Below are 15,602 nucleotides of genomic sequence, written 5' to 3' on the forward strand. Positions count from 1 at the left end.
AAGTTACTTAGCAAGGATAAACTCTGTTTAAAGGACAACTCTGGCCAAAACGCATTTTTTAATATTTTATTACATAAGGAAAGTTAGACAAATTCCTAATGTACACTAATTATGGGAAATGCACATATAGTGATATTTCCCTTAATTTAGTAGATCAGGCAGGGTCCAGATTCTGTAAAAAACTGGGTTTTGGATGGAGGGATGTATGTATGTGGGGTGGTTATGATGATGGGGATCGGTCTGGTATTACTCCGCCATCATCTGCTCATACTACAAGCAGATGATGGGAGGAGTAGTACTGTGTGTATGTGACACTGAGCTTGGTGCCATCTATCTCCCTTGGTGTGAGCCTGGTCCCTCTCTGCCCTGCGTCCCTGTGATACATTACATACACAATACAGTTCCATAGACTTCTACATATAGTGCGCCCCCTGCTGGACACTCCATAGGAATTACAACTGATTTGTGCAGTCATGGTTGTTTACAGAAACTGAACCCTGCCTGATCTACTAAATTAAGGGAAATAGCACTACATGTGCATTTCCCATATTAAAATGTACATTAGGAATTTCTCTAACTTTCCATAAGTGATAATATTCAAAAAATAATTTTGTCCAGACTTCTCCTTTAAACCAGTTAAAAAACACAAATCTTAAACTATTCTTGGTCAGACTGAAGATGACAATATACATCTACAGACAGCATACACGACTGTACATTTACAGTTTCTGGAAAAAATTATTACTATACAAATATTAAGAGTTAGACACCTCTTTTTTTCCAAAGTCTCCACCAGGGTTCATAGTAGCCAAAATTCTGAACTTTGTTCCAGCTGTTAAAAGTTCCACTTCATCATCATCCTCTCTGCTTCCCTTTTCAGCCAACACCAGCGTCTTTTCCACTTCCAGAACACTAAAATAAAATTTAATTCAACTAATGATTACCATCTTCTGTCGATAGATATGGTTATGAGAGCCTAATACACCTTGTACTGGCAACCAAACCCACTTGCGACAAGTACGGCTGACAAGAGTATAAAATGTTTGCGGACCTTAACTATACAAAACTGACAGCTATCACATCTGTAAAGCAGGATAACCCCTGTAATGCTTATTTTGCCAAATTATTATTATTGTGGCCTTAGTCAAAGTCAAGCAGCACCCAGCCATAGTTAAATGTCTTCTTACCTGTTTAATCTTTCCAAAACTGAATCATCTGCTAATGAGATTTCATCCAACAAGAAAAATCCATCTTCTCTCATAGCCAAGACCAACGGACCATCATGCCACTCAAACAGCTTTGAACTGTCATCCTCCTCTTCATCCTATATGGGAAAAATATAGGAGAAACATAGTGGTAGAAACTGACTCATATTTAAAAAAAATAAATAAAAAACCATTATTCATAAATATATTATATATATATATATATATACATAGATATATATATAGATATTAAAAAAAACTTACTTTGTCCTTGGACCGGTGTCTGACAGGTCGCAGCCCTCCCAAAAAGTCTGAGGTTTCCATGTGTTGATGGCAGTTAACAGAGAATAATTTCTGGTTTTGAAGAGATGCAAACATCTGGCAAATTGTCGTTTTGCCACATCTACAACATGCAAAGTAGTAAAGTTTGTGAGGGCAGACAAAGTACGACAAATATATTTAAGTTAACCCCTTAGGCGGCTTTCACACATCCACATAATTTGTCCAATTGCGGACAGATTACAGACCCATTCATCTGCAGGATGGTCCTCTCCCATTCTGTCGATCGGTACGGATCTGAACACCCAGCTGGTCAAAACTTTTGACATGTCTCTATGACATAATATTTTTTTTCTAACAGTACGGACACTGAGGGGTTTAAAAGAAAACTTACCCTGTATCCCCTACAAGTAAGATAGGCTCTCCAAATTCCAGTGCTCGACCCACAAGAACAGCAAGTCTTCTCATTCCATAAGTCCATACAACATGTGAAAAATTCTGATTCTTTTCACTATTTATAGCAGACAACCTTTCTGTAAAAAAATACATATGATATATATGAGGCCATGTTATACAGTGAGTCCAAGAAGTATTTGATCCCTTGCTGATTTTCTTTGTTTGCCCACTAATAAAGACATGATCATTCTATACTTTTAATGGTAGATGTATTCTTACATGGAGAGACAGAATATTAAAAAGAAAATCCAGAAAATAAATCTAAGGAATATATATTAATTGATTTGTATTTCATGGAGTGAAATAAGTATTTGATCCCTTAGTATTCATTAGCAGTTCTGGCTTTTACAGACCAGTTAGACACTCCCAATCAACTTGTTACCTGACCTGAAGCCACCTGTTCTCACTAATCACTTGTGTGAAAAACAACTGTCCACAGAATCAGACAGATCACACAGATTTCAAGTCTCCAACATGGGTAAAACCAAAGAGCTGTCACAGGACCTCAGAGTCAGAATTGTTGACCTTCACAAAGCTGGAATGGGCTACAAAAAGATTAGTAAGGTGTTGGATGTGAAAGTAACAACTATTGGTGCAATTATCAGAAAGTTTAAAGAGTATAACATGACAATGAACAGACCTCGGCCCAATGCTCCAAAGAAGATTTCGCCTGGTGGGGTGGCAATGATGCTGAGAACAGTCAGAAATCGTCCTGCAACCACTCGGCAGGAGTTAGGAAATGACCTGAAGGCAGCTGGGACCACAGTTTGCAAGGAAACAATTGGCAACACTTTGCGCAACAATGGATTCACATCCTGCAGTGCCCGAAAGGTACCCCTGCTGAAGAGAGCACATGTGGAGGCGCGCCTCAAGTATACCAATGAGCATTTGAAAGATGAACCAAGTTATTGGGAGAAGGTTTTGTGGTCAGATGAGACCAAAATTGAACTTTTTGGCCTCAACTCCACCCGCCATGTGTGGAGGAAGAAAAATGCTGCCTATGACCCCAAGAACACTGTGCCCACCGTCAAGCATGGAGGTGGAAGCATAATGTTTTGGGGGTGTTTCTCTGCCAAGGGTACAGGGCTACTTCACCACATCACTGGGAAGATGGATGGAGCCATGTACCGCACAATCCTGAGGGACAACCTCCTCCCCTCTGCCAGGGTTCTGAAAATGGGCCGTGGTTGGGTCTTCCAACATGATAATGACCCTAAACATACAGCAAAGGCAACAAAGGATTGGCTCAAGAAAAATCACATTAAGGTCATGGAGTGGCCCAGCCAGTCTCCAGACCTCAATCCAATCGAAAATCTATGGAGGGAGCTGAAGGTCAGAGTTGCCAAGCGACAGCCCACCAACCTTCATGATTTAGAGAGAATCTGCAAAGAAGAGTGGGCAAAAATTCCCCCGGGTGTGTGTGCTAAACTTGTGGTTAACTACAACAAACGTCTCACCGCTGTGCTTGCAAACAAAGGCTTTGCCACTAAGTATTGAGTGTGTTTGGCAAGAGGGATCAAATACTTATTTTCCTCATTGAAATACAAATTAATTAAAATATATTCTTTAAAATTATATTCTGGATTTTTTTCTTGATATTCTGTCTCTCCATGTTAGAATATATGTACCATTAAAAGTGCTGAAGGATAGTGTCTTTATTAGTGGGCAAACAAAGAAAATCAGCAAGGGATCAAACACTTCTTGGACTCACTGTATATACACATTAATCTGGTACACCTGGTTGAGATATCTGCACTGTTTAAAGTGTCACTGTAGTTTCAATTTATTTTATTTATTTTTTTGCAGAAATCAATAGTAGAGGTGATTTTTAGAAGCTTTGAAATTGGGTGTATTAGCTGAAAAATGCATATTTATCATGAAAAAGCAGTTTGAAGCTCTCACCCCCGTTTTCATGGATTTCTATGGAGAGGGGGGGGGGGGAGGGAGATGAGGCACCAAAACAGGACAGCAACATCACCGGGCTATCTCCTCTGAAGTCAGCACTGACCTCTCTGACCTCTGAATACCAGCTTTCACACAGCTCCCACTGTGTAATCCTTTGTTCTCTGCTGGCAACTAATCTCCCTCCTCCTTCCCCCTCCCCTCTCCATGGGTTACACAGGGCGCAACTGATGTAAAAGAGTCAAGGTTTCCTGATAGTGAGCAGTGAATGAGAGAAAGGAGGGCGGGACCTTGGGAAAGTCTTTTTGAATGCAGATAATGGCATATTTGTCTAATAATCCCAATTACAAAGTTTCTTGAAATCGCCTGTACTATTGATTTTTGAAAAAAAAAAAAAAAAAAAAAAAAAAAACGACAGTAACACTTATACATAAAAGGGTCTTAACAAATCCACCTGTCACTTGACAAAGTTAAATAGAAGTCTTATTAAATCAATCCATCTCCGTCATGTTCTAATACTCCTATAGTCTGAGAAAAACACTGACTTGAGACCTATGCTGCATAACCAGGCTGCTATTTAGACGTCATCCACCAAGCTTTGTCTGTATGATGGCCATGATGTCTGTATATGCAGTTATCCCTGTATGCCCTGCAGTAATGATTCTGTATAGCTGTTTGTTCCGCCCAAGCTTGATTGGTTGCACCAAGCTGTCCTTTGTAGTGCCCAACAAGCTTGGAAATGTTTTTAGATCCAATCTGAACAGTGTTTTTAAAAATAGTTTGATGGAATACCCTAGTATTTGTATACTTACCCAATTGCTTTTGTACATTTTCTGAGGAGAAGAGGACCTCTGGTACCACTTCTTTCCTGAAGCACTTTTTTAGCACTTTTAAGATTACTTCGACCTCCTCGTGTTTTCTTACTCTCCCAGCGAGCAGCAAGAAGCCTAAATGAATAGTTAAAACACACAGGTCACATCTGTCACCAACATTAATTATTCTGTTCAAAGGTGCGAATGTTTGTACCATCATTTGCCAAGTGCTGAAGCCAGTCATAATCTTTCTCTGTTTGTTCTGACAATCTGTATCTTTCAGCCCATCTGAAGAGATCTCGGAGTGTAATAAATCCATGCTTTCCAGCAAAGACAGAGGATCCTCTTCTATGCGACTAGAAAATGAATGGGGCCATAAATATTTGGTAATAATTCACATTTGATAGTGATATAAAAAATGTATACTATTCATGTTACAATAAAAAGAGCAGTTACCTGCAGTTCTATCATCACTGAAACCAACTTAGAACAGTAAGATGGCGGCAAAGAGCAGCGTTTGTGCAATATTGTTTCCAGTTCGGCACTTGGTAATTCATCATAATGTAATTCCACAAACCTGTTTCGAAAAGCTCTTGATAATACCTGTTAAAGACAGTGAAAGTTATCAAATGTATGAAGAGGGTATTGGATAAGAGAGAAAACTCACCCTAAGGTCAAATTCACACTAGCATATTACAGCTCCATTAAGAGAAAATGACGAGTGTAGATCCCAGCCTGCAAGTTTTGGAATATTCAAGTAGTGTGGTCAATCAGGTGTTCTCTCTCTCTGAATACACCATCAATAAAAAGTTACCCTGTATAAAACCACACTATGCTTGCTTGGCAACAAAGACTGTTCACTTTACATAAGGGCAATCGTCCTCGGACATTTCATAGGTTGCTCATTTTTTTTTATATTTTAATTTATGTGTTTTAAATAACAAACCTTTCTTCCTCCATAAATGCCTGGTGGGTTCTGAGTCGCAAAAAGCATGAACCTCGGATGTGCTTTAACTACTTCCTGAGTTTCAGTAATAAAAAGTTCTCTGTTATCATCCAGCAATCGGTTGAGAGCTTCGAGTACATCTGTAGGAGCCAGGTTTAACTCATCCAGAATAATCCAATAACCATTCCGCATAGCATGAATTAGAACACCTGATTTCAAAAAGAAAAAAAAGCAGTGAGAAAAAAAAAAAAAAAAAACACCTTTTATGAAAATATTTAACCAAGTTGTATAGCATTGAAGTATTTCAAGTATACCCAACATGGTACAAATAGACAGGAGATAGACAGACAGGAGATAGACAGACAGGAGATAGACAGACAGGAGATAGACAGACAGGAGATAGACAGACAGGAGATAGACAGACAGGAGATAGACAGACAGGAGATAGACAGACAGGAGATAGACAGACAGGAGATAGACAGACAGGAGATAGACAGACAGGAGATAGACAGACAGGAGATAGACAGACAGGAGATAGACAGACAGGAGATAGACAGACAGGAGATAGACAGACAGGAGATAGACAGACAGGAGATAGACAGACAGGAGATAGACAGACAGGAGATAGACAGACAGGAGATAGACAGACAGGAGATAGACAGACAGGAGATAGACAGACAGGAGATAGACAGACAGGAGATAGACAGACAGGAGATAGACAGACAGGAGATAGACAGACAGGAGATAGACAGACAGGAGATAGACAGACAGGAGATAGACAGACAGGAGATAGACAGACAGGAGATAGACAGACAGGAGATAGACAGACAGGAGATAGACAGACAGGAGATAGACAGACAGGAGATAGACAGACAGGAGATAGACAGACAGGAGATAGACAGACAGGAGATAGACAGACAGGAGATAGACAGACAGGAGATAGACAGACAGGAGATAGACAGACAGGAGATAGACAGACAGGAGATAGACAGACAGGAGATAGACAGACAGGAGATAGACAGACAGGAGATAGACAGACAGGAGATAGACAGACAGGAGATAGACAGACAGGAGATAGACAGACAGGAGATAGACAGACAGGAGATAGACAGACAGGAGATAGACAGACAGGAGATAGACAGACAGGAGATAGACAGACAGGAGATAGACAGACAGGAGATAGACAGACAGGAGATAGACAGACAGGAGATAGACAGACAGGAGATAGACAGACAGGAGATAGACAGACAGGAGATAGACAGACAGGAGATAGACAGACAGGAGATAGACAGACAGGAGATAGACAGACAGGAGATAGACAGACAGGAGATAGACAGACAGGAGATAGACAGACAGGAGATAGACAGACAGGAGATAGACAGACAGGAGATAGACAGACAGGAGATAGACAGACAGGAGATAGACAGACAGGAGATAGACAGACAGGAGATAGACAGACAGGAGATAGACAGACAGGAGATAGACAGACAGGAGATAGACAGACAGGAGATAGACAGACAGGAGATAGACAGACAGGAGATAGACAGACAGGAGATAGACAGACAGGAGATAGACAGACAGGAGATAGACAGACAGGAGATAGACAGACAGGAGATAGACAGACAGGAGATAGACAGACAGGAGATAGACAGACAGGAGATAGACAGACAGGAGATAGACAGACAGGAGATAGACAGCACAGAAAAGTTCTTACAAAATATGAAACAAACAATACAGAACCAAACCCAGTAAAATATGTGATAAAAAAAATAACTAATCATAGATCTGTATTTTATCCCTGTGTTTTGGGTTTTCAAAAGGCAAAACAATAAGTTTGTGTCATTTATGAAATTATACTTTTCACAAACTTACCTTCCTGAAACACAAGTTTTCCTGAAGAATCTGAAGTATAGCAACCAATGTACTCCTGTATGTCAGTGTGCTCATGATTATTAATCCGTACACAGTGATTACCACTAGCACATGCCAGCCAACGGATTAGACTTGTTTTGCCAACAGATGTTTCTCCCTGAATAAGCACTGGGTGGTTTCTATAGGAGAAAAGGAGGGGGGGGGGGGGGGCGGGAGGATTTTATTAAACAAGGCATTTTGTCAGTATTCCCTTTCTAAATGATTAAGACATATGCTACATGGAGGGAAAGGCTGTATTGATACATTATCCACAGAGTGCAATAATGACACATCTACAATGAAGGCTTCAGAGGCATCTATGCATCGCACACCAAAGAGTAAAGGGGTTGTTCAAATCTTTCAAATCGACTGGTTTCAGAAAGTTATATAGATTTGTAATTTACTATTTAAAATTATCAAGTCCTCCCATACTTACCAGCTGCTGTATGTCCTGCAGGAAATGTTTTCTTTTCATTCTGACACAGTGCTCTCTGCTGCCACCTGCGTCCAAGACAGGAACTGCCCAGAGCAGCTGTAAATACCTATAGAAAACCTCTCCTACTCTGTAAAGTTCCTGTCTCGGACAGAGGTGGCAGCAGAGAGCGCAGTGTCAAACTGACAAGAAAACATTTCCTGCAGGACATACAGTAGCTGATAAGTAATGAAAGATTTCTAAATAGAAGTAAAATTACAAATGTATATAAAACTTTCTGAAACCAGAAAAAGATTTTCGTTGTAGCATCAGATCACTGGTTCTAGACCATGTTATTTACTGCCAGACGATACTAAAGTTTTTACTAATTAATATCAATGTACAACACTACAAGGGGACAACTATGTGACTGCCTGGGTGAGGCTATTTCAGGAGTTTTTATGGAGACCTGTGAATCTGCTTGGCATTACAATTCTATAAAATAGAATGTGTTTTTAGCACCTTTAGTAACTAACCAATAAAAACTAAAAAGGTTTAAAAAAAAAAAAAAAAAAAAAAGTAAAAATTCATCTACTACAAATGTTAATTTAGAAATAAAAGGACCATATGAATAATATGAAAGGGGATAAAGCAAACAAGGCAAATACTGAACATACCCGGCAGAGACAACTCTCACAAGGTCTCGAAGATTTAGTTTCACTGAGGAGGTCAGGATGTAGCTTTCATCTATGGCGGGATTCTTATCTCCCACTGGGATCCAGTATCCTTCTATTTGGACGAACCTGCCTCCACGAGGCTCGGGAAATGGCTGAAAATAAAAATCAGTGTTTGCTCATTTTGCGGTCAACGTAAAGAAAACATTGACTGAATGAGTACAAATTCAGAGGTCTCCTATAAACCGCCTATGCAATGTATGCAAAGATGTTACATATACCTGCTTCAGCAAAGACTTAATGTTCCCAGGCACAATGTAGCGACAAATTAATGACTCCACGATAGAATGAGATGCTCTGTCAAGTTGCGTTAGGAAGGAGAGGCAAAAACCCTTAAAAGAAGAAAAAAAATTAATTCAAATAATCCACAACAGTTAAGTACAAGCTAAAACAGAACGGGGAGCAGAGAGGCAGCGAAGGCGGATGGGGAGCAGAGTGGACAGCCGTGGGGAGCAGCAGGCATGTCGCAGGGTGGGGTGGATGGGGAGCAGAGCGGCACACCTCCCGGCAGGCATACGGATGGGGAACGGGGAGCAGGAGGCATGTTGCAAGGCGGGGTAGACGGGGAGCAGAGTGGCACACCTCCCGGCAGGCATACAGCGTTGAAGCGGACAGAGAGCAGAGCGGACAGGCCGGGGAGGAGGAGGAGTGTCGCAGGGCGGGTAGGACGGGGGGCAGAGCGGCTCAGCTCCTGGCAGGCATACAGGCAGGGAACAGGGTGGACGGGGAGCAGAGCGGACAGGCCAGGGAAGCAGGAGTCGTGTAGCAGGGGAAACAAGCGGAACGGGGAGCACAGAGCGATACAGTAAGTAAATTCTATGTCGCAGGGGGAAATGATAGAGTTCATTCTATCATTTCCCTGAAAAAGGTCTATGATTTGATCAATTCCCTAGGAAAATGATGGAATGGCGCGGTCATTTCATCATTTCCCGGAATTTGATCAAATCCCTGATTGTATCATTTCACTGCAACATATACTTACATACATGAATTTACATTGTTTTGAAATTGAACCAACAAGCACAAAATGATAAAACAGTATTGTAGGTAAAAGCATAAACCACTATAAGTACTGAATGTTTAAGGATAATTGTAAAAAAAACACTGTCAAGGGAAACAGGCTAAATTTAATCCATAATGGTGCGTTCACACCTACAGGATCTGCAGCTGATTTTCTGCAGCAGATTTCATTTAAATAACTGAACACAGCATCAAATCTGCTGCAGATCTGCTGCAGATCCTGTAGGTGTGAACGCACCCTAACTAACATTTTAAATAGTCCTTTAAATTAATAAAGTAAGCAAAACGGCTAAAGCACAGGTAGTTTACCTCATAGAGGGATCGCTGGATGTTGTTACATGGATTTGCAGCTGAATATCGCAGGGCTCTGCACAAAGTACGTAAGCTGAAATGTGGTCTGTGACCGGTGCCATCCATAAGTTCAACAACAGATTTCTTTCGTATTGTCAAATAAAAGCTAAAGAAAAAAAACAACAAACAAACAGATATTTAAAGGATTCAGTCTTATACAAAGCTGATGAATAATTAAGCTTCAAGCAAAACCTAGGCTAAAATAAAAACAACCAACAAAACAAAGTAAATCACTGAACTCAAGGAGAGCCGTGAAAAATTCCAAATGCAAAACAAGAGTCCGTGGAGTCTTGGTTGCGAGTCTCAAAACACGGGATAGCCAGATATCTCTAGCCAGTTGCCACGGGGTGCCTCTATGATGGGGAGAGCACCACACCACCCTGATAGATAGCCCCTTAAGTCCCACTCAGTTGAGAGTATTGGAACATAAATAGGGAAAGAACAATGTTCCAATATTTGCAACTGAGTTAAGGGGCTATCTATGAGGGTGGTGTGGTGCTCTCCCCATCATAGAGGCACCCCGTGGCAACAGGCTAGAGATATCTGGCTATCCTGTGTTTTGAGGCTCCACAGACTCTTGCTTTGAATTTTTAAATTTTTGGGGGCATCAGTGGCGACTCTTGATTGAGTACTTCATTGGAGTTTTTTCACAGATCTCCTTGAGTTCAGTGATACTGTGTTTTGTTTGTTGATTTGTCATTGCCCCAACTAGCCAGAATTCTGCTCCACAGTGACGAGGGGCAAAACCCCCGAAACTGCTGTCTGCAAATAATTTGACACCAATTTGACACAGGACAGCAAAATTAAAGGTTTTTTTAGAACAATAACTGCATCACCTGCCGAACAGACCCCAGGAAAGAACTTGGATTAAAAAGCAGCTATCAGACGATACAAGCAGTTCGGGGTGGCGGGGGAAGATTGTGGGTACAGAGTCGCTTTAATTGCCACCCTGCTATGATGTATCAGATATATTCTTGGCAGGAAAAGGGTTCAAATAGCGCTGTCAGTCATGCAAAATGCATGAACGAGAACACAGGCACATGTGCAGTAATCTCACTTGTGGCAATTTAGGAGTTCCAGCAGTTCAGCCAGCCATCACAAAAGTTACCACCAAATGGAGCATTGTATAAAATATACAGAGAGAGGAAAAAAAAAAAAAAAAAAGCTTTATTTTCACCTGATAATTCCTTGGACAATAGATTTATTGGCATTGAGACCTCTCAAATAATCCATGATAAGTATCTGTAAATCATTTTCATTTTCTAGTTCTTCCACATAAAGTTCAGTAAACCTGTAAACAAAAATACATGGTCAAAATTAACACATAACACAACAACAGTCTGTATGATCACTGAGGTCTCACATGCACATAGACCAGTATGACTGAGCAGGAGCTTCATTGTCTGAGGCACCATATTCCCTCTAAAGGCCCTATTCCACCGGACGATTATCATTCAGATTATCGTTAAATTGTTCAAATCTAAACGATAATCGTTCGTTTGAATAGCAGTTATCGACTAATGACTGAACGAGAAATCGTTGATCGTCTAATAAGAACCTGGACCTATCGATGCTCGTTCGCAAATCGTCCGGTCGTTCGCAGTAGTGACGAATGCAATAGCGACGACAAGACGACCACAAGAACGATCATAAGTAACGATCATCTTTCCATGTAAATGGGTGAACGATTTCAGATCTTTCGTAATAGCAATTGTTATCGTTAACGATTATGCGAACGATAATCGTCCGGTGGAATAGGGCCCTAAGACACAAAGCTTCACAAGTAGTTTCTAAGGGGGTCTTGAGCCCGATGCAGTTAATCCCAAATATCGTGCCATGATTAAGGGGATTCACTCTGAAACACGTCGGAGTGTGTTTTTAACCTGAACCATGCTTTAAACGTTGGAATAAAAGTTTGTCATTTACTTGACAAACTTTGACATTTACTTCCTATATCTCTGATTACAGGTTGGGGTGCTACTACCACCTGCTCTGAACTGGGAACCAGTGCTACACTTCTACACAATTATGCACCACTGTGGTGAGCCAACAAGGTTTTTGTTGGGGTATACCCACTACTGATGTTGTCTTTTGTCTCAATAAATTTATTTACGATGAGGAAATCACCATTGCATGCTTCTATGTAAATGCATAATTTCATGATATCACTGTAGTGTTAACTTAGCCTAACTTTTTGTGAGCAGTGTATATGTATAAAGGGAAAGTAACTGAGTGATCAGAAACAGAGTGTGGTTATTGAATGAGCATACCCTAATGGGGTCACAGTAACAAGTGTGGTACCAGTGGGGTCAGTACTGGGTCCACTTCTTTTTAAAGGTAACCAATCAGCACAATTTTGCTCATTAAGTTCCCAGACGCGCATAATAGTAAAGAGCCCCCCTATTATGTCTGGGGTTCCTCTGTCGGTGACGTCAAATCCTGACAAACGAGGCAGGAAGAGAACTGGGAACTAGTCATCTGGGCTGTGACCAGTCACGGCTCTCTGCATGATGATAAACAGGCAAGGAGGCCCATTAGAAGCTTCTCCCGCACTCCAATCACAATTGTGGCTGTTTAGGTGGATCTAGAAGTTTGCATTTATCTGCTCGACAGAACAGCACAGATGTCTGCGCTATTCTATAGAGCAGTATCCAGTAAAATTAGTGGTCAACTGTATGGCATATAGCAGGTATACACTGGCCATCCCCCATAATGTATTTTTGCGACATTTACACAAATCATTTACTAAACAAGAAGGATGATGTAATAACATTTCAGCTATTTACCTATTTCTTATGCCAGATGGTAAATTCCTCTTGCCCACATCGGTAGCAGGATTCATACAAGCAAATAACCGAAAATCAGGATGTCGAATGAGCGGTTCTGTGAAAAAAGGGAGGGGAGAATTAAAAAGAGTCCTTACAAACCCTTTAAATTACAGCATCTGGGACAATTATGGGTTATATGGGCTGAATATCAGCAGGAAGGAACCAACATTCGCAATATACAGCCCATGTAACAGGGTCATTTATCAGACGACAAATGGAAAATCTCTTGTATGTTGGCAGACTGCGCGTTATGTGCAGGTGTTAAAATCACCAGTAGTCGGCGGAACATCATTTCATACTGACGGGAATGTGCAGGTGACCATGATAAAATTAATAGGCCTCAACTATGCTTGTTTGCAGCACTACAACGGGTCTTGTTAAAGGGCTATAACAGGAAAGCAGTAAGCAGCTAGTCATTTAGCACAAAATTGTGCAGCGGCTAAAAGCAAAACCCTATAAACGTCTTTTTTATGCGCTCATTATTAAGGACAAAGTTACAATATTGGGTAAAAACAAAATTGTTGATCATTTATGTGCAATTATAATAGGAGATCTAGAAAGCAAAAAAAAAAAACAAAAAAAAAACAAAACAATGATACCTGTGTCGCCTCTGTCGAGTAAAACAAGGGAACCAGTTGAGCCCTCTAGTAAACCACACAAGCACTCCAGTGTTTCAGCAGCTGCCAAGTTAATTTCATCCAACAAAATCCACTCTCCTTTCTTTACAGCCTGGGCTAATGTACCCTAATAGGAAAAAGAAGGATACCGAAACAGAAGTGTGATCAGTAACTTTTTTAACTCCTTAAAATTGTTCTATTCTGATCCCTTTAACCTTTTTATTGGAACGTATAAGGGCTCATTTTTGTGATGTGATCTGCAGGTTTAACAAAATTTTTATTTGAAGCATTGTTGAAATAGTGAACACTGGCAAACACATCTTAGTAATAGACAATGAGTACATGTTCTCAGCAGCACAGAGGTGTAGAGATGGCTGCAATTTCCACTTTTGTGCTGCATTACATAGTCTCTGTGACTTACAGTAGAGCATAGCATTATACCGTGACCATATAGGCCGGTATAGAAGACATCCATCCGTGCAATAACCAAACAAAACCAGTAACTATGCCCTGTAAAGACATCTGCAAGGAGGGTGACACTTTGTGTTATAGTAAATTAAAGGGATGTTGGATATGTCACCAGGGTTTATGGCTAAAGTTGAGGATATTAAAGGGAATAACCATCTGTCCATTGTAAAATGGGATATGGTTGAAGGTGTAGTGGTTAACATGGAAACTGGCAACAATATGGGTAATTACATATACTACACTATTTACATATTGGAGCGTAGCTTTGGCTGTCCAGTCATGTTGGGAATTGTGGTTTTGCAACCCTGGTGTAACACACACTATTAGGGTATCTTCACACTGAACAAATCAGACAAAATTCCGTGGCGGAGAGCGGATTTACACCATGCTCAGTGTCCTGCAGTGAGTGAATGGGTAGGCACACTCGTCTGCTTCCTCCCCTCCTAAAGTAGTGACATGTCACTTCTTCAAGCGGAGAGCCGCGGCAGTGGATGCGCCCGCTCTCCCATAGACGGGCAATGACACACTAAGACAGGCAGGATTCCGCGGCAGAAAGTCCTGCTGTGGAATCCCACCTAATTTGCCCAGTGAACATACCCTTAGACTGAAAATTTTCAGCTGTTTTGTCATGGGAAAAAGAGGATTTTTTACTCACCGTAAAATCTCTTTCTCGTAGTCTTCATTGGGGGACACAGATACCATGGGTATAGGCTGCTGCCACTAGGAGGCGCTGACACTAAGAAAGAAACAAAGGAAGTGACTCCTCCTGAGCAGGATATACCCGCCCACAGGCACTGAGGTAAACCAGTTTGTGCCAGAGCAGTAGGAGAAGTCAAGAACAGGTAAAGTAGGAATAACACCAAAAACTGAGAAAACTACCATACCGATGAAAAACCCAAAAGAAAAATGGGTGGGTGCTGTGTCCCCCAATGAAGACTACGAGAAAGAGATTTTACGGTGAGTAAAAAATCCTCTTTTCTCGTGCGTCTTATTGGGGGACACAGATACCATGGGACGTCCAAAAGCAGTCCATGGGGTGGGAAAGATAACCGCTAGACAAGAGCGCTTGGCGAGAAGCCACAAAATAGCACCAACACAACCATCAAATAGGAATAGAGCAAGGGTTGATGCTGAATGCGTCAGAGAAAACCCCGACAGGTCCGCGGCAAAGGAAAGCGGGTCTAGTCCCTGGAGCAACGTGCTGCACTGCAGAGTGGGTTGTGGCCTTCCTAGAAGCCAGCAACATGATGTAACATGGAGTCCAACAGAACTAGTAGGCTAGATGTGGGGAAAAAAGCAGACGCCCAGCCAAGTAGGCGACCACAGGCGGCAGGGACTTACTCTGAGGTAGAACAGAAAAAAGGCAAATACAACCATGACGGGAGAGACTGGAAAGTGTTTCGTGGCACCTAGAGGCCTAAGGCGTCAAATAAAGGAGAAAGGACTGAGAGTCTCTCATAGAAGGTGCTACATGAGATGCAGGAGAAGCTGCGTCCCTGACTATGGAGCAGGGAAGAATGGCCAGGCTGGAAGCTCCATAGGCCTAGGAGTACAGTCTTCACTGTGAAGAGAAAGCCATGGCCTATGACATGAGTTACCCCATCTGAGAAACACATACATGTTAATAAGAATAAAGCTTTCCAAGCATAATGCAGTCCAGG

At 41.3% G+C, this 15,602-nt stretch overlaps 1 protein-coding gene across 3 annotated transcripts in view; it reads right to left on the bottom strand.

The window, feature by feature from the left end:
• LOC138795523 (midasin-like) overlaps positions 1-15,602 on the bottom strand; it is an 82,126-nt gene that overhangs the window by 28,759 nt on the left and 37,765 nt on the right. For all 3 annotated transcript variants that reach the window (XM_069974739.1, XM_069974738.1, XM_069974740.1), the window contains exons 18-32: positions 13,456-13,600; positions 12,815-12,911; positions 11,206-11,319; positions 9,987-10,134; positions 8,879-8,989; positions 8,601-8,752; positions 7,473-7,651; positions 5,601-5,809; positions 5,111-5,257; positions 4,869-5,010; positions 4,655-4,789; positions 1,879-2,017; positions 1,470-1,608; positions 1,188-1,324; positions 771-912 (exon numbers count right to left, since the gene is read on the bottom strand). In XM_069974739.1, the coding sequence (XP_069830840.1) occupies positions 771-912; positions 1,188-1,324; positions 1,470-1,608; positions 1,879-2,017; positions 4,655-4,789; positions 4,869-5,010; positions 5,111-5,257; positions 5,601-5,809; positions 7,473-7,651; positions 8,601-8,752; positions 8,879-8,989; positions 9,987-10,134; positions 11,206-11,319; positions 12,815-12,911; positions 13,456-13,600 (2,136 nt within the window). The remainder of the gene's footprint in view (positions 1-770; positions 913-1,187; positions 1,325-1,469; positions 1,609-1,878; positions 2,018-4,654; positions 4,790-4,868; positions 5,011-5,110; positions 5,258-5,600; positions 5,810-7,472; positions 7,652-8,600; positions 8,753-8,878; positions 8,990-9,986; positions 10,135-11,205; positions 11,320-12,814; positions 12,912-13,455; positions 13,601-15,602) is intronic.

Source organism: Dendropsophus ebraccatus, chromosome 6 (assembly GCF_027789765.1).
Source record: "Dendropsophus ebraccatus isolate aDenEbr1 chromosome 6, aDenEbr1.pat, whole genome shotgun sequence".
Taxonomy (NCBI): domain Eukaryota; kingdom Metazoa; phylum Chordata; class Amphibia; order Anura; family Hylidae; genus Dendropsophus; species Dendropsophus ebraccatus.